Genomic DNA, 26,570 nt, shown 5'->3' on the forward strand with positions numbered 1-26,570 from the left:
AATAATACAATAAAGATAACTCATATGCGGAATAAATATGAGAAGCAACATACTTTCATATATCAGAGTTCACTGTTTAACAACCAGTTAAATGCCATGTAGGCTTACATGTTTCCAACTCATTGCTTGGTTATAAAAATTGAGTCTCGCTCATTACATCTTATGCTCTTGGCTTTACAAATAACAAACATACACACATAAGGCATAATTAAGAAGCTCTTACTTCCCAAAACTCCATCCACGCTATTGCCTTGGAGGAAGCATCTCACATGTACCTGAAAATGGTATTCCCATATAGGGCAAGCCAATAACTCAGTAGAAATAATCTAACACAATTTATGAGGTTTAGCAAAGGTATAAATACCACGTACATAAACAATACCGATCCTGAAACATCCACAAGACCTGCATATCCATATGCCACTAAGACCAACCTTATTCCATTTTCCTTTAATTTCATTTCCAGTTCATATATGCTACTCAATTCATGAGTTAAATTCGTTATCTTTCAACAATCAAAATGAGACTACAACTCAATGAAATTCGTTATCTTTCAACAACCAAAATGGCACATGGTCATATTCAACGACACCAACAATGGATTAGCATTAAATCGACTAATCCTCATGTAATTTCTACAACAATCATAGCTATCCTCCACCGATAGCTCAATGCAATTATTTCTAAAGAGATGTTCAATATCAAAATAAATAGTTTATTCAAAACTTCCATAGGTGAGATAATACATATCCAATATCACCATTTATAATCACAACCTTTCAATTTCACGTTTTCAATGTTAATCCCAATTATTTATGCAAAATAATAATTTAATCAAAATTAGGGCAAAGTCCCCCTTTCACCAAATATCAACCCAAACACCAAAATCAACTATTTTGACACAACATGACCTTATATTCAAGCCTCATACTCGTTTACCTCATATTCATCAAAACCCCTCTTTTCATTTCACACCTAAATCATTGATTTGTCCAAACCACAACCAAATCTCATCACCCATACACAATAGCAAATAACTAAGCTAAAAATCATATTAGAGTGTAGAAAATTCCTACCTCAAGTTTGAAGAAGAAACGAGTTGAAACCCCAAAATCAACAATGCCTAAACTCGATCTCCACCGCACACAACGTAGCCCTCGCCTAGATAACCAACTTTGATGAAGGACTTCGATCTAAATCCCAATGGATTTGGAGAAATCAAAGATCTTGTAAGGTTTTCGGTAGGAAATATAGAGAGAAGGGAGAGTAAATGTTTTTAGGGAGAGAGAGATATACAAAAAGTGACATTCAATCAGCCCAAAGAGAGAAGAAAAGAAAAAATTATGGATCTACCTAACTTCCCGCACCTGTCTTTTTAGCAGTGTGCTTTAGCTTCCTGCCCTGTTTTCTGCACGTACGGCCTCATTCCCCACACGTGCAGCCCTCTCCCGCACTCCAGACCGACCGAGCGGACAAGTAACTTCGAATGCGTTTTTCATTTTTGTTTTGAGGGGCACTGCCCTATGGGTGGCAATTTGAACCCGGCCCGACGGAGACCCGATCCCCCGACCCCGATTTGAATGTTTTTCCTTGAAAAATACCCCCGTGGGGACGGAGATGGTATTTGAAATTAAATCCCTGATTAGTTTCAGGCCAGGGGCGGGGATCAGTGTTCAAGCCCCGGCCCGTCCCCGGCCACGAATTTTCCTGAAATAAAATTACCATTTTTCCCCTCTATATATATATAAAAACCAACCCTTTTCACTCACACAACACAACAGTAACACCTCACTCATCACCGCCTCTCGTCGTCTCTCTCTCTCTCTCTCTCAAACACTCCGCCAATCTCTTCTCTCTCTCATCGATCGCCTCTATGCCAATCGACGATCTCAAAAAGTGAACGGTGATGGTGAACGATGATCAACTATCTCTCGCAATGGTTAACAAGGAGCTCCGAGATCACGATGCCATAAGAGAACAAAAACAAGAAAAGAGGGGGCACAGAGAAGAACTATCTGGGGTTTTTTATCAGTGAAAGAAAATAGGAACAAACAACCATCATCGCGTCAAAGAGAGCTTCTCTTGCTGAAAACATCTGTGCAAACTCCATCTCGTCTCTCTCGAAGGACCATCGGATCACCAACATCACAGGTAGCAAAACTTCCCATCTGGTCAAATCTATTTCTCTATAAGTCAAATATGTTTCTTCAACTATGGGTTCGAACCAGGTCCATCTGGTCTCACCCATCTACCATTTTACCTTTTTTTTTTTTTTAAACATTTGAGCTCATCAGATCTGTTAATGGTGATGATGATGATGATGAATATATCTCTCTCTCTACTATGTTGTTGTTGTTGTTGTTGTTGTTGTTGTTGTTGTTGTTGATGATGAACAGATCTGTTGGATCTAATTTATTTTTTTTACCGGGGAATTTTCGGGGTCGGGGAAGCCCGATCCCCATTAGGGGACGGGGGTGGATATAGGTTCCCCGTCGGGGATCGGGGCCAGAGACGGGGGAATTTCCACCGTCAGGGATCGGGGAGGGGAGGTGTGATCCCCGGCCCCGCCCCGCCCCGCTCCGTTGCCATTCCTACGTTGCCCCTTAACCCCGCCAAGGGGCGCTACTCCCTGGACCCCGCGAGCTGACCAAGTAGTTCAACCCCCGCCAGGGCGCTGCTCTTGGACCCGCTAAGGGGCACTGACCCCTGGACCCCCGCGAGCTGACCGGGCAGCTCGACCCCCGACCGGCCCAGTCGAAGTGGCAAAACATGAAAGAAAGATCGAAACCGGGATCGCTACATATTCTTCAACAAGTTTATCTTTTAAAGGGTATTTAGTATGAAATTGTTCTATCTGATGTTTAAGCTGTTTATTTTCTACTTTTAAACATTCTATGTCAAAATTAGCCTGAGTCTCTATCTCGCATATTTGTAGTTTAAGTTCTCTTACTTGTATTTCTAATTCTTTAATTGTTAGATGTAATTCTTTGCTTTCTATACTATGATCTTCTCGTATCACATCGTTACTTTCTAATGTTATCTTGTGTGTCATATTTAATTTTTCTAGACAAACTATACAATAGGTTATACTGCATAATAAATATTGAGCTTTCTTACTTTTAGCGGGAAACCAATTACAATAACTGCATCTAGTGGTATCAAATCCTAGTCCTATTCTAAAATTATGCTGACCTTCAGTATCTGCATTGCATTCCATCATAAAGAAATTATCATGAGAAGGGGGTATTCCTATTTCTTGGTTAAGTTCTCCTAAAAGATTGTCTATGTTTGTATCACTTTATGAATCACTATATGAACTTATGGCTTCTATTTGGTATCTATAATCATTGACTATGCTATAGAACTCTGAATCATCATTGTTTATGCTAACTATATCTTCTTCTAAATCTTCTATTATATGTAGTCTTTCTATCTGTTTATTAGTATTAGGCCTTTGTTTTTTTGGACAGTTTTTTGCAAAATGATTGAGTTCTCCACATATAAAACAATTGCATTTTTTACTATTAGGTTTTCTAACATATCTTTGTTTTCTTTTATCTTTCTCCTCTTTAGGTAATCGCTTATAATTTATCTTATTAAAAGTTTTACTTTTTCTAATGAATTTATGTTTTTTCCATGATTTTTTTTATTTTTTTTCCAATATTTTTCTTTTCTATATTTTCCATATTTTTTCCTATTATATTTATCTTCATATTGCCGAGGAGTATATATTATGCTGCTACAAAAATCATAGTTTTGTTTTTTCAAATTTTTCTGTATTTTAACTTCTATACATTTTTCTCTAAGCTTTCGAAATGTGAAAACTATTCTAGGTCCTATTCCTAAAGGTCCTCTTATGCTTGCTTCTCTTGATGTTATTCTTACTGGTAGGTTTGCATAATAAATTGACTATTTATTTTCTATATCTCTTCCTAATTCTCCAGGTAATTTCCTATTTCTTCATCAAAACTTTTTCCAGTTCTGGCTGCTATGGCTAAATATTCTTTGCTAAAAAGCAATATAAATATGGCACTCATAAGACTTATTAGAATATAAAAAAATAATTTAAATTAAGTAAAATATAAATAGATACAGAAAAATTTATAAATAAGCTTTCCTCTTTTGGCCTTGTTTGGCAAAGGGGTTTTTTTTTTTTTTTGTGGCTAAAATCTACAAAAATATAAAAATAGGTTAAAATAATCAATAAGATAAAATGTCACATCAAATTCATAGTTATTTTATTTTTCTCTTACAAACATCACATCCAATTACAAAAAAAAAATCTAGGAAAAATTACTCATAAATCCCATTTTGGGGAATGTTAGTCCATTTAATCCTACATGTTTTCTTATAAACCAAATAGTACTTTTTATTTTTGGTAAGTGTTACTGATTTGGTTTAGTGATATTGGAGTTTACTTGTATGCCCTTTGGTTGAGATTTGATTTTGATGTTTGTTTGGATTGTGGGTAAGGTGTAAGGTAACATTTCTATATTTTTTAGGGATTTGGTGGAGTGATTAGGGAGATTGTTGATGTTACTGAAGTGGTGTGTCGTTATTGATGTTTAATCATTTGTGATTCTCTGAAGATGATGTGTTGGGTGTACGCTTTTTGTGGTGTTCTTGCTGAGGTCAGAACGAGAGGGGGCTGTGCCATTTTTACCAAGTTTTTTTTTTTTAATATGACGATGTGTTCTTTATTGTTGTTTGCGGTTTGTTACTGATGTTTGCAATGGAAACTCACACGGTGGTCGTCATATTCACAGTGGCAGCCTTGTATGAAATTGGGTTTATGTTCTTTTCAAATATTGGGGACCATTTTTACGAATGTTATTTTGGGTTCTGTTAGATGCAATGTTACTTGCCAGTTGATATGTTGGAGGCAGAATCTAAAAAGATTACATTTCAGTGGCGTGGAATGGGAGTAATTTGGTTAATGTGGGATTGAATATTGGAGGGTCAATACTACTAAATGTGAAGATTCAATCACATCGAATGAGGATCCCAATCACTAACATTGGGATAATAACCCAAAATCTTCCATAATATCTTGACCATTTTATTCGGGATGAAGGAAAAACATAAAAAGCGCTATAGTAAGCTTTTGGACATTTTGGTCACTACAACATCACTAAAATCTCACATTTGCCCTCTACCAACAAAAGATCGCATGTTACTTAAATGAGTATATATGTAATTAACATTCAAATAGAACTTATCAGTTTACAAAATAAAAGGTAAGACTAAATAGTTCAACACATTGGGGGTGTTTGTTTCAGCTTTTCAGAGTTAACTTATGGCTTTTAACTTTGAAAAAGTTATGTTGGACTGTTTGATTAAACTTATTTCAAACAGCTTCTGATTCTAACAGCTTATTTTAACTCAAAAAAAATGATTCTGAAAAGCTGCTCACCCCTTACTTCTGATTATCAGCTTCTGCTGTGGACATGTTAATTTATGGTTATACTCTTAAATTTTTTTATTTTTTATTTTTTTAAAAATAGAAAAAGACACAAATGGACTATAGATTATTATTATTTTTTTATGAGAAATGTAGACAAACAAAAAATAAAAATTAATTGAAAAAGCTATTTCACAGCTTATTTGACAAACACTACTCAGCAACTTAAATTTATAATCCAACAGTTACACCAAACGGATTAACAACTTCGAATTAAAGTCATAATCTATAATTTGTTAAGCTATAATCTGTAAGCTGTTTTAACAGCTAGACCAAACGGAGCCATAAACATTTGAGACTTATTAGTGTTTTATCCAAAAATCTAACCATATTTCTAAATATAAATATTTTAAATTATTAAAATAATCAAAAATTAAAATAATCTATTAAAATAATAACTTTTCAAACATTCATTAGTACACGAAATCCTTTCATATACTGTAGTTTTGTATGGTACATGTTGGACCCTTCAAATAATGGCTTGGTTTGGGAAGTTTGTTATTTTTTTGGCTTTTTAAATTATTTTGGTTTGGGTTAGTTTGGAAAAGATTTTTGACTTTTTAAAAATTTTTGTAAAAGAAAGAATGTAATGATTATAGATTGAATATAATATTTTATCTTATTAAAACTAAAAAATTTATTTTATTTTTTATGATTATTTTAACTCTAAACTCACCCAAACTCACTTTCCAAACAACACCAATGTTAGTTTCACTCAATTTCTTCTCCCTCAATCAGGCGAGTACATCTCGTTTGTTTAAAACCCAAACCCCCACACAAGCTTTGCCATCTCTATAGGGAATGGATCGTCGGTCGCCCTTCCCTGTCGCCCTTTCCTGTCGCCCCCAAAACGACGTCATTTTGGGGGCGAATTTTCAAAAAAAAAAAAACGCAGAAAAGGGAGGAAGCAGAGGAAGAGGGAGGGAGGAGGAGGAGGAGGAGGAGGAGAAGGAGGAGGGGAAGGGCCGGACTGGAGGGGGCCATAAATACAGGGGAGGAGGAGGAGGAGGTAGAGACGGGTCAGAGGCGGAGGCGACGGCGGTCGCATGTGCTGCGACGAGGTGGAGCTACTGCGACCTGCGACGGCTGCGACGGCGGCGAGGGACGAGGACGGCGAGCTTGCAGCCTCCTCCTCCTCCTCCTCCTCCCTCCTCCCTCCTTCCTCCCTCTCCCTCTTCCTCTCCTTCCTTCCTCTTCTCTGCGTTTTTTTTTTTTTGAAAATTTTCCCCCAAAACGACGTCGTTTTGGGGGTGATAGGGGAAGGCGACGGGTGATCCGGATTCATCTCTATAACCTGACAAGTTATGGTTGGCTCTGAGACATGTGTTTAGTTTGTGTTTTCGCTCAATTTCTTCTCCACCAATCAGGCGAGTACATCTCGTTCGTTTAAAACACAAGCCCCCCTCACAAGCTTCGCTATCTGTATCACCTGCCATCTATTGTGTTTTAAAATACATTTTTTAAAGAAATTTTTTAAAAATAAGTCTAATTACAATTTTTTTTAAAAAATTATGAAGTTACCTCTCTCTATTACATATTAATTAATTTTTTTTTCTTTCATTCTCAATTATTTTTCTCTCACACATATCTATTCAATTATAACAAAATATCAAATAATTCAAAACTCTCAAACTCTAAAATATTTTTAAAATATACAACCAAACAAATCAAAAAAATTTATAAACTCTCTCCTAATTTTTTTTATTGAAAATTTATTTTTTAATCTAAGGATGTCATGTGGTCATACCCTTTGTCAATCACAAACCACCATGGCCTTGTCATTCTGCAATCATCCAACCAGGGCTGGCCCTGAGGGCAAGAAAGAGAGGCCTACGGCTTGGGTCCTCAAATTTTGGCTGAAAATAGAGGCTTTCAAATATAATTTTGTATTTTAAATTTTTAAAAAAAATGCCCAAATACTATCGTTCTGTTTGGTAACCATTCCATTTTCAATTTTCAATATATATTTACAAAAATTTTAAAAACTGTTATAAAAACTTGTTTAATAATTTTTTTGGTTTATAAATGATTGTCTCAGTTTATAAATTTGAGGAAAAAACGTAAACTCAAAAATTGAGTTTACGTTTTCAGTTTTCAATTTTTTTAAATAATTTTTTTTCAATTATTTTTTTTTCAAATAATTTTGTTTTCCAATAAATTTTTTTCAATTAATTTTTTTTTCAATTAATCTTTTTTTTCAATTAATTTTTTTTCAAATATTTTTTTCCCAATTAATTTTTTTAAATTATTTTTTTCAATTAATTTTTTTCCAAATAATTTTTCATTTCAAATAATTTTTTTTCCAAATAATTTTTTTCCCAACTATTTTTTTTTCAATTAAATTTTTTTCAAATAATTTTTTTTTTCAATTATAATGTGTGTGATCCCATTGTCTTAAATAATAAAAATAAATATAAATATTTTAGGCCTGAACAAACATATTTTTTAGTTTATGTTTTTAAATTTTTTTAAATATTTTATTCAAACCAAACGCGTTTGTAATTTATGTTTTTTTAAAAATAAACAAAAACCAGTTTATAAAATTTTTGTAAACATAAACAAAAAACGTAAACGTTACCAAATGCTACCTAAAGGTTCAATTGAATATGGGGCTTAAAAAAAACAAGAAGACTAGATTTTTTTTTTTTTTTTTTAAAGTATTTGTAATGATTGCTTCCTATCTTAATATATGAAAGTAAATTTTTATTTATAATTTAATGATTATATGTGCAAGTAAATTTTTTTTATAGCTACAAACAATTAAAAAAGTTGTAACTTATCGTTTTATTTATGAATTTTTTTTTCAATCTAAGAGGTCCCCATTTTCGAAGTTTGCCTTAGACCCCCTAAATCTGTGGACCGGCCGTACACCCAACACAAACTTATAGACTTTACATTCTCCACAAAATTATAGACTTTAGATCATCTAATCATGCCTTATAAGACCATCTCCAACGGTTTATCAAAGTTGACATCAAATTCAAATTTTGATGAAAAAGTTACTGTTTGGTGCTCCAACGGTTGCACCAAATCGATATCAAATTGAGATTTCATCAAACAATTCATCAAGCTGAGGACATACTGATTTCACCAAAACACTGTTTATGACTGTTGAATGGAGGACCCGGTCGACCAACCGATTGCCCGGCCGGTTGACCAACCGGTCGACTGATTTCCTTTACAATTGGTGGGTTCAAACCGGTCAAAAAAAGTTCAAACAGGTAAAAAAAAAATAAATATATATATATATATATATAGGGAAAATTACATATACCCCCCTCGAGGTTTGGCTAAATTACAAATACCCCCCTGAGGTTTGAGAAATTACAAATTCCCCCCTGAATGTTATATTTGCATAACAAATTAGGGGGTAATTTGTTACGAAACTTAAACCTCAGGGGGCAAATTGTTATGAAAATACAAACCTTGGGGGCGGGATGTAATTTCCGAAACCTCAGGGGGGTATCTGTAATTTAGCCAAACCTCAAGGGAGGTATATGTAATTTGCCCATATATATATATATATATATCATTTTGCCTTACCGGTTGACCGGCCGGCCGACCGGTCGACCCAAACATCTTAAATAAGAATGAAAGCTGCAAATATGATTAGTCTGTTATCAAATTAAAGAAACAATTGTTTAATCATAGATTCATCTGATTGCTGAGATATGCACAATACATCATTACTGAAACCACCAAACATCTTTATAGAAATAATTGATGAATCTATGAAAGCTGCAATTGTTTTCATCATGAAAAATATTTACGCTTACCGGTCGACCCACCGGTTGACCAACCGATTGACCCACGGGATTTGATGCACCGTTGGAGCGAATGGTATCAGATTTGGTGAAATGGGTCATTTTTGACTCAGATTTGGTGAAAAAAGAAATTCACCGTTGGATATGCTCTAACCACCAAATAATTTTTCCATATCACCGGTTAGTTAAAAAAAAAAAATGGTCCAATCACATCACGGATAAAACCAGTGATGTCTAAGTGACACAAGCTTGTTAGATTAGAAAAAAATTTGAGTAATTTATCTATATAAATATTTTTTAAACTGTTAACAATTAATAATATAAACTTTTATATTGGCGGTGTGAATATCCATATTGACAGTGTTACTATGCATATAACGGAAAAGTCATATTGTTAATATAAACATATCACTCATAAGACTTATTAGAATATAAAAAAATAATTTAAATTAAATAAAATATAAATAGATCAAAAAAGATTTATAAATAAGTTTTCCTTTTTTGGCCTTATTTGGCAAATGTTATTTTTTTAATTTTTTGGGCTAAAATTTGTAAAAAGATAAAATAGATTAAAATAATCAATAACATGAAATGGCATATTAAATTCATAATTATTTTATTTTTCTCTTACAAACATCACATTTAATTACAAAAAAATCTAACCATATTTCTAAATATAAATATTTTAACCTATTAAAATAATTAAAAATTAAAAATAACTTATTAAAATATCAGCTTTCCAAACACTCACTGCTACATGAAAACCCTTTCATATTCTGTAATTTTTTATGGTACATGAAAACCCTTTCATATACTGTAGTTGGACTCTCCAATTAAGCCAGGTTTAGCAAGTCCAAAATAATTTAAAAAGTCAAAAAGTTATATAAAAAGCAAAAAAAATCATTACTATTCACAAATAAAAAATATTAAAAAAATATTTTATATATTTTTATAATACAAAAGTTTAATGGATACTGTTAGCCGTACTTGTGAAGCATGAAGGCCATTATACACTTTTTGGGGGGGAAAAAAATTACATATTAAAGTCACAAAGTTTGATGGTAATGTTAGGCCCTTGGAGGCCCACTAAAGGTTCCGTTTTGATAATTATAACCGTTGAATATGTAAAACTCGTCGAATAATATATACTTACAAAAAATCACGTTGATTGGATATCGTTAACTATATGATCCAATCAGTTTTCAATAAAAAAAACGGATGGTATGATAGTTAACTGTTGAAAAAAATAAATCGATTATATAGTTATCGATATCCGATCAATGTGATTTTTTTACAGGTATATAATACTCGACGAGTTGTACATATTGGACGGTTCAGATTATTAAAATAAGACCCATGGTGGACCCCACAGACCGACCATCACTGACCAAACACTTTGCTCCGAATGAGGCAATTATTTTCTGTGTAAGACATGCTGGGGCAGCAGGGCAGCCGTACAACCACTTAACTTTCTATACACTTTATTTATACAATTTTTTATTACACATTTTTTCGTAAAAAGACAAAAAAATTAACCCAAGCATCTATCTTTTTTTCTCAACAATTAATTCAAAAAAAAAATACATTTATTTAAGACACCTCAAACAATCTCTTAGGCCAAGTTTGACATCTCAAAAATAATCTAAAAAGTTAAAAAGTTACACAAAAAGCAAAAAAGACATTACTATTCACAAATAAAAAATATTTAAAAAATATTTTATATATTACAATACTATAAATAGACTGAGCAGTTGTTCTCGACGGTCTTATGATAGAGACAGGCATTACACAATTTGTTTGGGGCCAAAAAAAAATTATATATGTAAAGTCACAAAAATGTTGGGCCCATGGGGCCCACTAAGGACTCCATTTTGATAATCCGAACCGTTCAACATGTAAAAATTGTCGATTAATATATTTCTATAAAAAATCACGTTGATCAGATATCGTTAACTATATGATCAAAACAGTTTTGTATAAACAAAACGGATGGTGTGATAGTTAACTGTTAAAAAAAACTAATCTGATCATATAGCTATCGATATCCGATCAATGAGATTTTTACAGACATATAATACTCGACGAATTGTACATATTGAACGGTTCAGATTATTAAAATGGGACCCATAGTGGCCCCCCACAGACCGACTATCACTGTCCAAAAGTTATTTGCCCCGAAAGAGTTGATTATTTTTCTGTATAATCATGCTGGGGCAGTTGCAGGCAGCCGTACAATCAATCACCTTTCTTTCACTATACATTTTATTTATATAATTTTTTAATATACATTTTTTTTTATAAAAAGACAAAAAACTTATCTAAATATTCATATATATATTTTTTTTAATTTTTTAATTAAAAAAAATAAAAAATACATTTACATAAGATATTCCAAACAACCTCTTAATGTTAGTTACACGCAATTTCCCCTTCCCCAATCAGGCGAGTACATCTCTTTCGTTTAAAACCCAAACCCCCCACACAAGCTTTGCCATCTATGTAACCTGACAAGTTATGGTCGGTTCTCAGGAATCAGGATCCCCTCCCTGGCTTTGGGTAATTGGAATTATTTTTAGGTGTAATTTTAATAATTTGAACGGTTCATATTTTAAAATTTGTTAAATATATTATATTTATAAAAAATTAAATTGATCGGATACCTAAAAATATGTGTTTGAAAAATTATTTATTAAATTTTTTAAAAAATAATTTTTAATTCGATGATCCGAACACATACTTTTTGATATCTGATCAATTTAATTTTTTACAATATGTTATAATCAATAAATTTTAAAATATGAACGATTCGAATTATAAAAATTGAGCCTAAAAATAGACCCAATAACATCGCAAATAAAAAATTAAGGGAAAAAGTTAAGGAGGGGATGTTGACTCGGTTCTGAGACGTGTTTAGTTAATTTCTTCTCCCCCAATCAGGCGAGTACATCTTGTTCGTTTAAAACCCAAGCCCCCACACAAGCTTTGCCATCTGTATCACCTGGCATCTATTTTGTTTTGAAATATAATTTTAAAAGAGAGTTTTTAAAATTATTTCTTTCTATTACATATTAAAGATTTTTTTTTATTTCTCAATTATTTTTTCTTCCATATATTTTTATTTAATTATAACAAAATATTAAATAATTCAAAACTTTCAAACTCTAAAATATTTTTAAAATATATAACCAAACAAATCAAAAAAATTTATAAAGTCTCTCTTAATTTTTTTTGAAAATTTATCTCAAAATACAAACTAAACACACTCATAATTTATCAACAAGACTGTAATTAGTGAAACAAATAAAATTTATAATTTTATATTAAATAATTAATAAAAAATATAATATATTATGATCAATTGGAGATACCATTGCATAACATTTAGGGGCCATTTGAGAACTGAATAAAAAATTAAAATTAAAATTAAAATTTTAATTTATTTTGAATCGCATCATCTCTCATATAAAAAAGTTAAAAAAATTAATTTTTAACCATCTTTTCAAAACACGCTCTCGTTTGACATGTAACAGTTTTAGTCTAAAAGCTAAAAAAATTAAAAAAACCTATATCAAAAAGTCAATGGGTTCGTTTGGTTTGAATTTCGGAAAATTTTTTGGGAAATTTTCTCTACAAATAAGTTTTTAAAAGTAATGAAACCAAACAAATTTTCTCAAAAAAATTTCTTAAAACTTGTAAACCAAACAAGTTTTCCAAACAAATCTCTCTCTCACACACATCAAATCAATCACTTTTTTCAAAACTCTCTCTCAAAATAATTTTTCAAAACATCTTTTGAAAAAAACCAAACCAAACAATTTTTCGTACAAATCTTTTCATAAAAAATAAAAAAATTATTTTAAATATATTAATTTTTTTTATCTTATATTTTATTAAAAAATTACTTAAAATAATCTGTTAATAAACAAAACCGAGCATCGAATAATTTTTCAATAACTTTTCACCTCCCATTTAAAATATTATACATATATATATATATATATATATATATATCACCTGCATCTAACATTAAAGGCCACACTCCTTCAAAACTTCCCAGCTACTGCTCCCCCCATCCCCTTCCTTCCTCCCAAAACCAGGAGAGAGAAAAACTTAGAGAGAGAACAAAAAAAAAAAAAAACACTTTGACAGAGAAAAGAAAGAAAGAGATGAGAACCAGCAACCACTTGATCGGCCTACTAAACTTCCTAACCTTCCTCCTCTCAGTCCCCATCCTGGGCGGCGGCATATGGCTCAGCACCCGAGCCAACAACACGGACTGCCTGAAGTTCCTCCAGTGGCCCATCATCATCATCGGCGTCTCCATCATGGTCGTCTCGCTAGCGGGCTTCGCCGGGGCCTGTTACCGCAACAGTTTCCTCATGTACCTCTACTTGTGGGCCATGTTCTTCATAATCGCCGCACTAATCGGATTCATTATCTTCGCCTACGCCGTCACCGATAAAGGAACCGGACGGCCCGTCCCGAACCGGGCCTACCTGGAGTACCACCTGGAGGATTACTCAGGTTGGTTGGAGGAGCGCGTGGCGAGTCAGAGCTATTGGGGGAAGATCAGTTCGTGTATTAGGGATTCCAAGGTTTGTGCTAAGATGGGGATGCGGATTGGGGGTGTGCCTGAGGCCGCTGATTTGTTCTATCTCAGGAAGCTCAGTCCTATTCAGGTAAACTGGAAAATATTTTTATTTTATTTTATTTTATTTTCCTTTTCTTATCGTTTGTTTGGAAATAAATTATTTTAATAATTTTTTAATTTTGAATAATATCAAAGATTTTAAATATTTTATAACAATAATGATTCATCCCACTAAAAATATCACCACTAATAACACTGATGCATTAAAAAAGTAAAAAAAAAAAATACAAGTCCAAGATTAAAATATCACATCATTAATAGCGGGACCCACTGCCACCTAATTAGTGAGAACACTAATTAGTGGGAGCAAGCATTTTTCATTTTATAAATATTTCACGTACTCGCATGATATTTAATAGAAATATTTGATAAATATTTAGAATTCTTAATATTTTTTTTATAAATAAATGTACAAAACAAGTATAAAAAAAAATGTGATAACTTAGCCTCATTTAGAAATAGGTTTTTTTAAAAAATTTTTTATAAAAAGACATATATAAAAAAGAAATGTAATATGATAATTTATAATAATTTTTTAATTTTTTATTAAAATTAAAAATTACTAGACGAAATTTTATAATTTTTTTATAATTTTTTTTAAATTAAAATATCTAATTTCAAATATTTAAAAAATAAAAATAAAGAGACGATAAGATAATTTATAATTAATAAATAAATAAACTACTTATTCAAATTTATTGTTGCCAAACCATCGGTTGAGATTGTTTGGCTGAGCTTAGAGCATCTCCAATGCATCATTGATAACTTCAAATATAAAGGATTTGTTCCTCTAATCTATTATTTAAAGCCATCTCTCTTTAGAAAGAAGATGAGTTGATCCTTTATATTTAGGGGGAAGATGAAAAATAAAGGATCCTCTTCAAAATATTATTCATTCTATATTTTTTATTTTATTACAAATAATTTTTAATATGTAAATTTAATTTTTATAAAATTGACATCATTAAAAAGTATGAAATCATACCCTTAAAATGAGTATAATATTAAATATATTTTACAAAAATTTTAAAATTAAATATTTGCTAATGAACAAATATTATTTTTTTGGTTTTTTTTTCACTAAAAGACAAATTGGTTACAAAATAATAAAAAAAATAAATTCAAACAAAATATCACATAAAACCCTATAATCATTTGACTTTTTCTCTCACAAATATCATATCTAATCATAAAAAAAAATTTAATTGTCTTCCCAAACATAAAAAAAAATTTCTCCATTAATATCTTACAACTAAAAAAATTTACGAAAAAATTTACTTTCCAAACACCTACTACATTTACTTTTTAAATAAAAAAAATTATTTTCATCCTCTTGGTGGGAGGATTGGGTTGGAGATGCTCTTATATAAATTATTTTTTTATTTTTTTATTATAATTCATAAAGTAGGAATAATTTAAGACTTATGCTTTTCGATTTGGGTAAATTAGGAGATTTGTTTAAAATATGAATTATTCTATGTAATTTGAAGAATTACAAATATCTGTTTGTCAGAATTTTTTATTTAACAAAATTAATTGAAAAAGTAAAATTTTTAACTGTTTATCTATATAATAATAAAATTATCTGAATTATTAATTAAAATAAATTTTAACATTATTAAAAATTATTAATTACTTTGATTTATTAATAAAATGATTTATTTGCTATGAATTTAAAAATTTTAAGGGTATAATGTAATTTTTAAACTTACAGAAAATAATTTGTAATTTAAGTAAATTCAAGTGTGTAATTTAACCTTTTGATTTTTAATTTTTTAACAAAAAGCTCCATCAAACGTAAAAGAACCAATAGTGAGTTTTTTTTTTTTTAATTTAATGTAAAAATTGCTTTTAGAAATTTAATTATTTTTTAAGAAAGTATCTTCCGACCGCAAGTAGCAAATAATGTTAAAAAGAAGTTAAGTTGTGCTTCGAGGAGCTCTCCAAACACATTTTCACCTTTTAAGTTTGAGTGGGTTGTTTGTTTAGAATTTTTAAAAATTAATTTTACATTCATTTTTGAAAATTCTTTTCAAGGTTGAAAATTTTGGATTAATCAGTTGTTCGTCTCAACATCCAGTCGGTCATCTTTCTGGACGTTCGGTTGATTGACCGGAATAGTGTTATTTTTTTATTTTATTTTATTTACAATTGCCTCATGTTATTTTTTATATTTTAAATATAAAAAAAAAATTAGAATTTTTTATAAATTTTTATGAGTTTTGAATAGAATTTTAAGTTGTGTGTTTGATTATGAATTGTAAATTTTTATATCAAATATCATATGTCACATCAAAAATTTCTCACTCAATTTAAAATTCTTTTCAAAATTTACTCACCAAACAAAATTTTTACATTCAAATCATAATTTCAAAACTTACAAATTCAAAATACAACTCTATTCTCAAATCATATTTAGAAAACTCTATCAAACGTTATCTTAGAATTTGAATACATAATTTATATATTTTAACTATGAAATATGGGTATTTCAAAAAATATATTAGGTCTGTACTGGGTAGTTATTGGCATATGATACTTCTACATACGTATTGGGTACACGAAATATGTATTCAAGTATTTTCTTTTTAGTTTTTGGTATATCCAGACATACTTAGTATATACTCAAGCCGTACTGTGTCGTACTGTACTTCAGTTGAAATAATATTTTGTTCTATTACTGAGATAAAACTCTTTTTACTAGATTTATTTTTTATTTTTTATTTTTGCTCTACTCTAAATTAAAAGTAAATATTTTTTTACAAACTGTACTCATACCTTAAATTTTTTTTTTTAATTTTACTATATCGACATATTTGTATTGTATCAGTACTTGTACTCGTATCCGTATTTCTCTTTTATGTATTTTAATAAATTTTTTTTGACATATATATTAATATTAACTAGAGTCTCCATTAGGCTGTGGTTAGCATTACATTTTAATAATTACTCAAAATTATTGTTGTACAAAAATAAAAGGTGTGTTTGGTTTAGTTGTAAGAGATAAATTTAAAAAAAAAAAAAATCAGTTTAGAAATTTTTTTAATTTGTTTGGTTGTATATTTTGGAAATAGTTTTAAAGTATGAGAGTTTAGAATAATTTGATATTTTATTGTAATTGAGTAGATGTGTGTGAGAGAAAAAGTAATTGAAAAGGAAAGAGAAGAGGAGAGTGAAAATGATTCATTGATGTAAAAAAATTTTAACCAAGCAAAATTTAAAAAAAAAAAATTCAAAAATTATGTTTTGAGAATTAAACTAAACAATGCCAAAATTGGTATAAAAATTATATTTTTTTTGAAAACATTAAAAACAAAAATTAAAAATGAAATCACAATCAAACAGGACATATTTGTGTTTTTTTTTTTTTTTTTTTTTTTTTGGGGGGGGGGGGGGTAGGCATTTTTGGCGTGATTCTAATTGGGTTTTCTTTTTGGACTTTTGTGGTTTTGTTTGTTTGCTTGGTGAAAAAGAAAAGCTTTTTGTGAATCTTCTTGGTCCCGCAATCCTCTTCCTCTGTTATTCTTTCTTACCTCACTTTCTTGTGCAAGTTTATTTTCTGACCTTTTCTCTCCCACTTCCTCCTTTCCTTGCGTTTTCTTATTAACCAAACAGCTACTAATCTCTTGCTTGAAGGTTATTGTTTACTAGTGGTTGTATTTCCAAGCATTGACTAGTTGTGTTGTGGCCCATATTCCTATATCCATATTCCATAATTCCTCCATTTGCTCTTATTAACTTGGTGGGCCCTTAAATCAGATCTTTGACCATTTTAATAATAACAATAAAAGATAGGGTGGTTTATCAGTTTTCAATCGTTCATGTTATTTAATTCTAGATAAAAAATTTGATAATCCTAAAATAGCTTATAATTATTAATTATGTTTGAAAGATGGAATCATTCATTACTAGCATGGTAAGCCAGCCATGTGATTTCTGATGTTCCTTGCCAGCCTTGTTGATTATAATAATAGGAGTTAAATTTTATGAAAGAAATATAATAAAAAAATTTATGAAGATTATTCATTCTTGAATTATATATATAGGTTTATTTTAGAAAATAGGTTAAAAGTTAATTTTTTAATTTTTTGTAAAAATAAAAAAAATGATATCACTCAAAAAAGTCAAAAGTTTTACAAAAACTGTTTTTAACTTCTTTATCAAAAGAGGCCATATAATAAAACATCACAAATTAAGAATCTTTTCATGATATATATATTTTTTTTTAATGAAATCTAGCATTACTCAATAATAATAATAGATAAAAATAGAATAGAAATCTAAAATCAATACATCTCTATTAATAAAAATGGAGGAGGAGATAGGCCAAGGTTCTTTTTCATATATTACAAGAATATAAAGAAATTATAGAGTACAATTTATACTAATAACATATAAAGTAGATTTTTTGAATAGAAAATATTATGAATTTCAAATAATTTATCAAATATTTTACTAAATCTCTTATATGGATATAGGTCTACACAAATTTACATGTGTGTGGATCTCACACTCATGTAAAATGATTGGTAAATATTTGGTAGATTATTTGGAGTCTCTAACATTACTTATATCATGTATTTTTTTTTAATTTTGAAATTGACCTAAGAAACTACTTTATTTTTATTTTTGATTTGTCAAGTTTTCTTGAATGTTATAATTATTTATTGCAGTTTTCAATTCATCAATTCTTATGAACTGATTAATTTAATAATTCTGAACAATTAAAATTTTGTTTTTTTGAGATTTTAATATAACACTCATCTCGACGCAGGTGTATAAATTCAGATTTTATACAGAGCACCATATAGTATTTAAAAAAAGGGGGGGGAAAGGGGTCGCTGTGCTCAAAGCACAGTAGTGATTCCGTTTGAGATGTATTATGGTTTTATTTTTATGATTTAAACCGTTATATTGTAGGGTTTGTTGAGTACTTCATGCTTACTGAAAATTATATTAATCGGATATCAATAATTATATGATTGAATTGCATATTGTTTATGCCATTTCTTAAAAGAAAAACTTATTATTTATTTTTTTAGTTATTGATCATATAGTTATTGATATCCGATTAATATGATTTTTGATAGGCATAAAATACTTAACAAACCCTACAAAATAAACGGTTTGGATCATAGAAATAAGGCCATAATACACCTCAAACACAGGCGCCACAATCACTATTGTGCTTTGAGTACAACAGTGACCCCCTTTCCTTTAAAAAAGGACATTCTTTTGGAGAAAAGAAAAAGAAAAAAGCGATAGGTTATATTTTATGAGAAATTATAGATTCTTTTCGGAATATCACATGTTCATATTCTTAACAAATAATAATTTATTTTATCTTTTCATATTTTTAATTACTCAATATAATACCTTATTTATTTATGTTTTTCACCGATTATAATATTACAAAATATCACATGTTTGTATTATAAAATTACTAAATAATTATTCATTATTATTTAAGTTTTATTTCAAAACAACGCTATTTTAAAATATTATAAACAATGCACCATATAACATTTATAAAAAATTTTCCCCCCTCAAAACTGTAGTAACGTGACAGAGTTGATTGATTAGAATGGGATAGGAATTGTAGGGTGTGTTTTGTTTGGTTTGGTTTTGGGTGATATATTTTCAAAATAAATTTTGGGAAAAGAATTTAGAAATTTTTTTAGTTTGTTTATCTTGGAGTATGAAAGTTTTGGAGTATTGACGTGTAGGAAAGAGAAATTGATTTTAGAAATGTTTTTAAAAAAATTTCCAACCAAACAAAATTTTGAAATTTTTTTTTCACAAATTATGTTTTAAGAATTAAATCAAACAAGGCTTACAGTGTCTCTCTCTTCAGAGTTCAAACATCTCTATCCCAGAGTGCATCATAATTAGTTTAAGAATGCTGGGCCAGCGTTTGCCTATAGAAAACCGGAAAATGTTCAATTCCCCAATTGTTTTCTCCACAATATTAATCAATCAATTCTTTTCTTTATTTTTAAAATTACTTATCACTTTATTAACATTGTATTTGGTTAAGATAATTGGGAAATAATTTAGAAATGGAAAAAAAAAAAAAAAAGTGTGAAACTAAGTAAAATATAGATATATTTTATTTACATGTTACTTATTTTTTTATTTTTTCTTTTTAAATCTGTTTTCAAATTTTTCAATTAAACACAACATAAAGGAAAGTTTGGAGAGAAAAATTAGGAGATGAAACATTATTCTAAAAAACAGTGATTGATTAAAAATATCAACATTTTCTACATTTCTCTGTTGATGTGCTTGCTACCTACTACAACCTATCAAGTCATTTACTTTCCTAAACTTCTCCTTCCTGGGATTATTTTTAATCCAAAATATGCTTCACAAGCAGAATCTTTATGAAAAACTATTCAATTAAAGACTGTTTGGTAATAAGCCTGATCACTTCCAATAGAAATTCAGTTAAGACCATGTTTTGATAACATTTTACTTCTGGTGTTTCTCTATTCTTGAATTTCTGTCAAATTTTTTTTTACATAATAAAATTATTCAGAAATAATTTTGTTATATATAGTTTAGTTCAATTTTATTTTTATTGAATTTGAGGACGAATTTGAAAACAGGAAACGACAGACCAAATTCTAAACAAACCCAATAATTGATTCAGTCACTTTCAATCCATATTTTTATGGTGGTGGGCTAGATTTTACATCATGAATTTGAGTGGTATTGAATTTTTTTTCTTTCTATTTTATAAATTATTTATTATTTTAGTACTTAATAGTTGAAACACGTCGTCAGTTTTTTAAATATAAGTTCCAATTAACCATAAAAAAATAAATGTGTACTTCTACAAAAACAAACATAAAAAAATTGAAATCACAATCAAACAGGGTATATTTATGGGGTATTTTTATTTTTGGGGGGGCGGCTTTTTGGGTAGACGTTTTTGGCGTGATTCTAATTGGCTTTACTTTTTGGAAGAATAGTATATCCTCCATACTTAAGTGAGAAAGAACACAGAGGTGAGGAATATGTGATAAGAAGCTTTTTGTGAATCTTCTTTGGCCCCTCAAGCTTTTTTCCTTTGTTATTCTTTCTTAAACGACTTTCTTGTGATGCAAAGTTTATTTTCTGACTTTTTCTCTCTCCCACTTCCACCTTTATTTCTGTTTTCTTAGAAACCAAACAGATATTAATCCCTTGCTTTAAGGTTTAGTGTTTACTAGTAGTTGTATTTCCAAGCATTGACTAGTTCTGGCCCAGACTCCTATATCCATATTCCATAACTCCTCCATGTGCTCTTATCAACTTGGTGAATCCTTAAATCAGATCTTTGACCATTTAATAATACCAATAAAAGCTAGGGTTTGGCTCTTTGGGAGGATATATTGGATTAACAGTGTTTGGTTAGGGATATGAGTGAGGGGATTAATTATTCTCTTGGATTAGTAATTTCTCCATGTAGTAGGACTAATAAAGCCATGGGGGGATTAGGATCAAATGATGGATCTAGAGGGGGTTAGGAGGGCGGCTGCACCTCTAAAAATTTTAAAAATATCATATATTATATTAAAATTTTTAAAATAATTTAAAATTATAGGAGTTTGCACCATCAAATTTTTTGTAAATAATTTCAAAATTATATAGAGTAGCCTCTCAATTTTTTAAACTATAGAGTAGCCCCTCTAAAGACATAATCCTGGATTCGTCCCTGGTTGGGATTAGAAATTGAGTAAGGGAATTAGTGAAATTTTAAATGATTTTTAAACAAAATTTATATTTTTAGAATAAAAAGTAATTTTAATATTAAAAAAATACTAAAACTTAAAAATATTAATTTTATATATTAATACTATCTATAATTTTACTAATATGGTGGTGTACAATTTAACGCTCTTTATCCTACATCTCCAAGTTAATACCATTACATTAATAATTTTTTTACTTAATTTCACTATATTCTTAATTCCCTCCATCCTATAGAGGTGTTTTATCAGCTTTCAATCATTCAGGTTATTTAATTCTAGATAGAAAAATTTGACAACCCTAAAAAAAGCTTATAATTATTAATTAAATGTTTGTAGGATGGAATCATTTATTACTAGTATGGCAAGCCATGTGATGTCTGATGCTCTCTCAAGTTTCATATTTGGGGTCCCCAGCCTTTTTATTATAACAAAATAATACTAAAGATTAAAAAAAGGAAAAATTACATTCACATGTGCCAGTTAAAAATTATCCATAAATAAATAAAAAATATTTTAAATATTAATAATTAATGTTATAAGCTTTTATTAATTTGTAATTTTTTTACTTTGAGACCACTGTCAAGTAATTTCCCCTTAGAAAATAAAATACAAATCTAAAGTTTATATTTATAATAAAAATGGTGGAGAAGGAGATAGACCAAGGTTCTTTTTCATGTATTAAAAGAATAGAAAGAAATTATAGAGCACAATTTTAAGTTTGGACAAGTTATTTCAGTAATTTTTTAGTTTTTTATGAAAAGAAGTGTACAAAAAATACAAAAAATAATATGATAATCTATAATGATTTTTTAATTGTTTGGCCAAAGCATGGAGTTGTCATATATAAAAGTAGATTTTTTGAACTTATGTCGTGTATTTTTTAACTTTGAAATTGTCCGAAGAAACTATTTTAATTTTGATTTCTCTAGTTTTTTCGACTGTTTTAATTTTTTTTTGTTGTTTTCCGTTCATCAACTCCTATTAACTAATTCAGTTTATTTCTGACCAATTAAAATTTTGTTTCTTGAGATTTTCATACCATGCTAATCGCATGTGTATGAATTGTATGTAGACAATGGTGTCTAAAGATGATTAGGTTCTTTTTTTATTATTATTTAAGTTTTATTTTAAAATAGCGTTGTCCTAAGATATTATGATCAACAAAAATGTTTTGGAAATATGATGGAGTTCTAATAGTTCTAATGGGATGTAAGTCTTATTGTGATAGTGACTTTCATTGATTGATTTAGACTTGGTTTGGGGTACATTAAAAAAGTCAAAAAGTCAAAAAGTTAATATCCTAGTTAAGTCACATCACTTTTCTACTACGTCACTTCAAATCAAATTTATACCTAATTCATATTTTTTAAAAAATTAAAAGATATATTTATTTAGATCATTTTAAAACTCTCCTAGAAGAGTAAGAGTGTATCATTATTGGATAATAAATGCACTGCAAAGAATCCGACACATGTACAACTTTTTTTATTTGAAAAATGTTTGGGAGCACTAATTACTAATTAGGTGGCAGTGGGTCCCGCCATTAATGATGTGATGTTTTGGTCTTGGAGTTGTATTTTTTTTTACTTTTTTAATGTATTAGTGCTATTAGTGGTGATGTTTTTAGTGGGATGAATCATTGTTGTTTTTATTTTTATTGTTTTTGGGTCTAAAAAACTGTAGTAAAGTAAGAGTGTATCATTATTGGATAATAAATGCACTGCAAAGAATCCGACACATGTACAACCTTTTTTATTTTTATTGTTTTTGGGTTGAGTAGTGATTTAGAGCATTAAATTTGAAGCTCTAAAAATATCACTAATGAGGTGGCAATATAAAATAAAATAAAATAAAATAAAACAAAGGTCAAACTATCACATCAATGGTGGAGTCCACATGATGCCACATCATTAGTGGTGCATTAGTGGTGCTAAATTAGTGGTACGAAGCATTTTTCTTTTGGGTCTAAAAAACTGTAGTAAACATAGTTGATTGATTAGAATGGGATAGGAATTGAAGTGTAGTTTTTCTCTATCTTCAAAGTTCAAATAATAACTCTCCCATGCTGTGTCTCACCATAATTGGTTCGAGAAGGATGGGGCCAGAACTTGGCTATAAAAAAACCAGTGAATGATTAGGACACACTCAAATATCAACATTTACTACATCTTTCTGTTGATGTGCTGAGTTTGGATAACATTTTGCTTTTGCTGTTCCCCTATTTTTGAATTTCTGTCAATTTTTTTTTTATATACTAAATTTACTCATAAATAAATTTGTTATATATAGTTTAGTTTATTTTTATTGAATTTAATGACAAATTTAATAACAAACAACTATAGACCAAATTCTAAACAAAATCAATAATTGATTCAGTCACTTCCAATCAATATATATATGGTGGCCTAGATTTGACATCATGAATTTGAGTGATGTTGAATTATTTATTTATTTTTCTTTTCTATTTTACAAATTATTTATTATCGAACCATGAAAAGTGGTTTAATTGACTGTTTGATTTGTTTTCACTGTTCTCATTCTTTGATTTGTGCACAGCTTCTAGGACTTAATAGCTGAAACACATCTTCAGTTTTCTTTTCTTTTTTTATAATAAAATTCAAGTTCCAATTAACCTTAAAAAATAAATAACAATTAGTAATCATAATAATTGAAACACATTTTAAACTAAAATCTTCATTTGCTCTATGCAGTCTGGATGTTGCAAGCCCCCTACAGATTGCGGGTACAGTTACGTGAACGAGACAGTTTGGAGCAGCGGAGGAGGGCTCGTGGGAAGCGACATGGACTGCACCACGTGGAGCAATGACCAACAGCAGCTATGCTACGACTGCAACTCCTGCAAGGCCGGTGTTCTGGCCAGCCTGAAAAAGAGTTGGAGAAAGGTCTCCGTCATCAACATCATTATACTGATCATCATGGTGATTGTTTACGTGGTCGCTTGCACAGCGTTTAGGCACAACCGTCGGATTGACAACGATGAACCCTATGGGGAGACCCGGATGGAGAAGGCACGGCCTAGTAGGATACAATTCTAGCAAAGGTGTTTGGTTGATGAGAAACTGTGAAGTTTGATGAAGCCTTAATGTGTAATGCTATTTTGAATGGTTGGTTTTTGTGTTGTTTTGACAATATGTATGTAGGTTGGATGTATATGTTGTCTTGGTGGTAACATTTCCCTTTATGAATCTTCCACTGGGAAAAAAAAAATTAGAATTTATGCATTGTACACAACATAGGCTTGGGAAATTATCAGATTTCTAGTGTTGTATGAACAATGATGACAATGGTAACTATTTGTGAAATTATTTTTTTCTGTTTTATGTTTTGAAAAACATGTTTAGGGGATGTTTGGAACAAGATAAAATAGTTAAAAAGTCAATACAAAAAGTTAACTTATTTCTTTACCTTTTGCATAAGTTAAAAAATTCTCAAAAAATTTAATTCTCAAATGAACCCTTATGCTGTGTTTGGTTGAGAGATTTGAGGAGGGATTTGGAAAGGGAAATAGAAAAGGTATGTGAAATGTGAAAAAAATATATCTACATTTCACATAGTTTTACACACTTTTTTCCTTTTCTTTTCCAAATCCCTCATCAAATTTCCCTAACCAAACACAACATTAGTTAATTTGCTTGTCACATAAAAAAAAACCTTTCGAAAATAGGAGTAGAAAATACCAAAGCAAAATTAAAAAATATAAAATTATTTAATTGTTCTGAAAATTGGATCTTTCCAACTGTGAAATACTGCCCATTAGTCGGAGGAGAAAGGGTGTCAGGTGGATCTGAGTGCAACTAACAACTACTAGTATAAATAATAATAGTCATATACAATTAAAAAAATTATACATCAATTTTATACAAAAGATGTGACAAATTTAAAATTAAAAACCCATTAAATTGAATTATATTTTTAAATATGTCATTGTATCATATCCTATTTGTCAAAAATTCTTTACAAAAAATTGTATTTGAACAACTGAGCAAAACGTGCTTGTCAAGAAAAAGAGGGGGGGGGGGGGGTGGTTCTGCCGACATATGCACCACCCTCATTCATTGTTTTGAGACTTTTGATAACGAGTAATATTAGGTATCATAAAAAAAAAATTATAAAAATGATCATAAAAAAATTATGATTTTTAAATTATATTTAAAATAAAGTATCATATATTAATTAAGATAATTCAAATATCATAATTATTTCATGATCATTTTTTTTAAAAAAAATTCATGATCCCTAATTTTTTTCTTTGATAATAGTTTTTGCCTTTAATTAATTAGTCAATACTAGGGGTGCAACTCGGGCAGATTCAGTCGGGTTGAGAGATTGTCCAAGCCCAGCCCAAGTTGTGTTGAGCCCTACCCAAGCCCGCCCAAGCCCAAATTGTAACTTGAGATTGTCTGCCCAAGCTCGACCCGAGTTAAATCTGAATTGTCCGAGTTGCCCGAATTACCCGAGTTGTAAATGAATTTTAGTTTTTTTTTTTTTTGCAGTTACATTATTAAATTATTAAAATTTGACTCTCTTTATAATTTTTTTTTATTTATAGAAAATCATTAATATCATCAAAATAAATAATTTATATAATGTAAGATATATGCCACTATAATTGTCCTTACAATTTATAAGTGAAAATAAAAAGAAAAAAAAAAGTAAAATTTTATGTTATTTGTATATATAATGTATATTCAATATGATTTAATAATATAAATTACTTTAATATCATGTAATGACTAATAATTTATATGTATGTTTAATATTTTTTTTATATCTATATATATATATATATATAATTCGGGCTTCGGGTTACTCGGATTGTTTGACGTCTTTGTCCAAACCCACTCAAATTTAATTCGAGCTTCTAAATTTTTACCTAAACCCGTATCAAATTTAAAAATATTTTATTCGAACCTTAAAAAAATCAAACTAAGCTCGAA

General features: G+C 29.7%; 1 protein-coding gene across 1 annotated transcript; it reads left to right on the forward strand.

Annotated features, from left to right (window-relative positions):
* The first annotated feature begins 13,165 nt into the window (after nucleotides 1-13,165).
* Nucleotides 13,166-24,946, forward strand: LOC114322320 (tetraspanin-3). Its single transcript, XM_028269594.2, has 2 exons — nucleotides 13,166-13,904; nucleotides 24,324-24,946. The coding sequence occupies exons 1-2, from the start codon at nucleotides 13,392-13,394 to the stop codon at nucleotides 24,666-24,668; spliced, it is 858 nt and encodes a 285-aa protein (XP_028125395.2). The 5' UTR covers nucleotides 13,166-13,391; the 3' UTR covers nucleotides 24,669-24,946.
* The last annotated feature ends 1,624 nt before the right edge of the window (nucleotides 24,947-26,570 follow it).

The sequence above is a fragment of the Camellia sinensis genome, chromosome 14, assembly GCF_055761805.1.
Source record: "Camellia sinensis isolate YWXY chromosome 14, ASM5576180v1, whole genome shotgun sequence".
In the NCBI taxonomy this organism is placed as follows: Eukaryota; Viridiplantae; Streptophyta; class Magnoliopsida; order Ericales; family Theaceae; genus Camellia; species Camellia sinensis.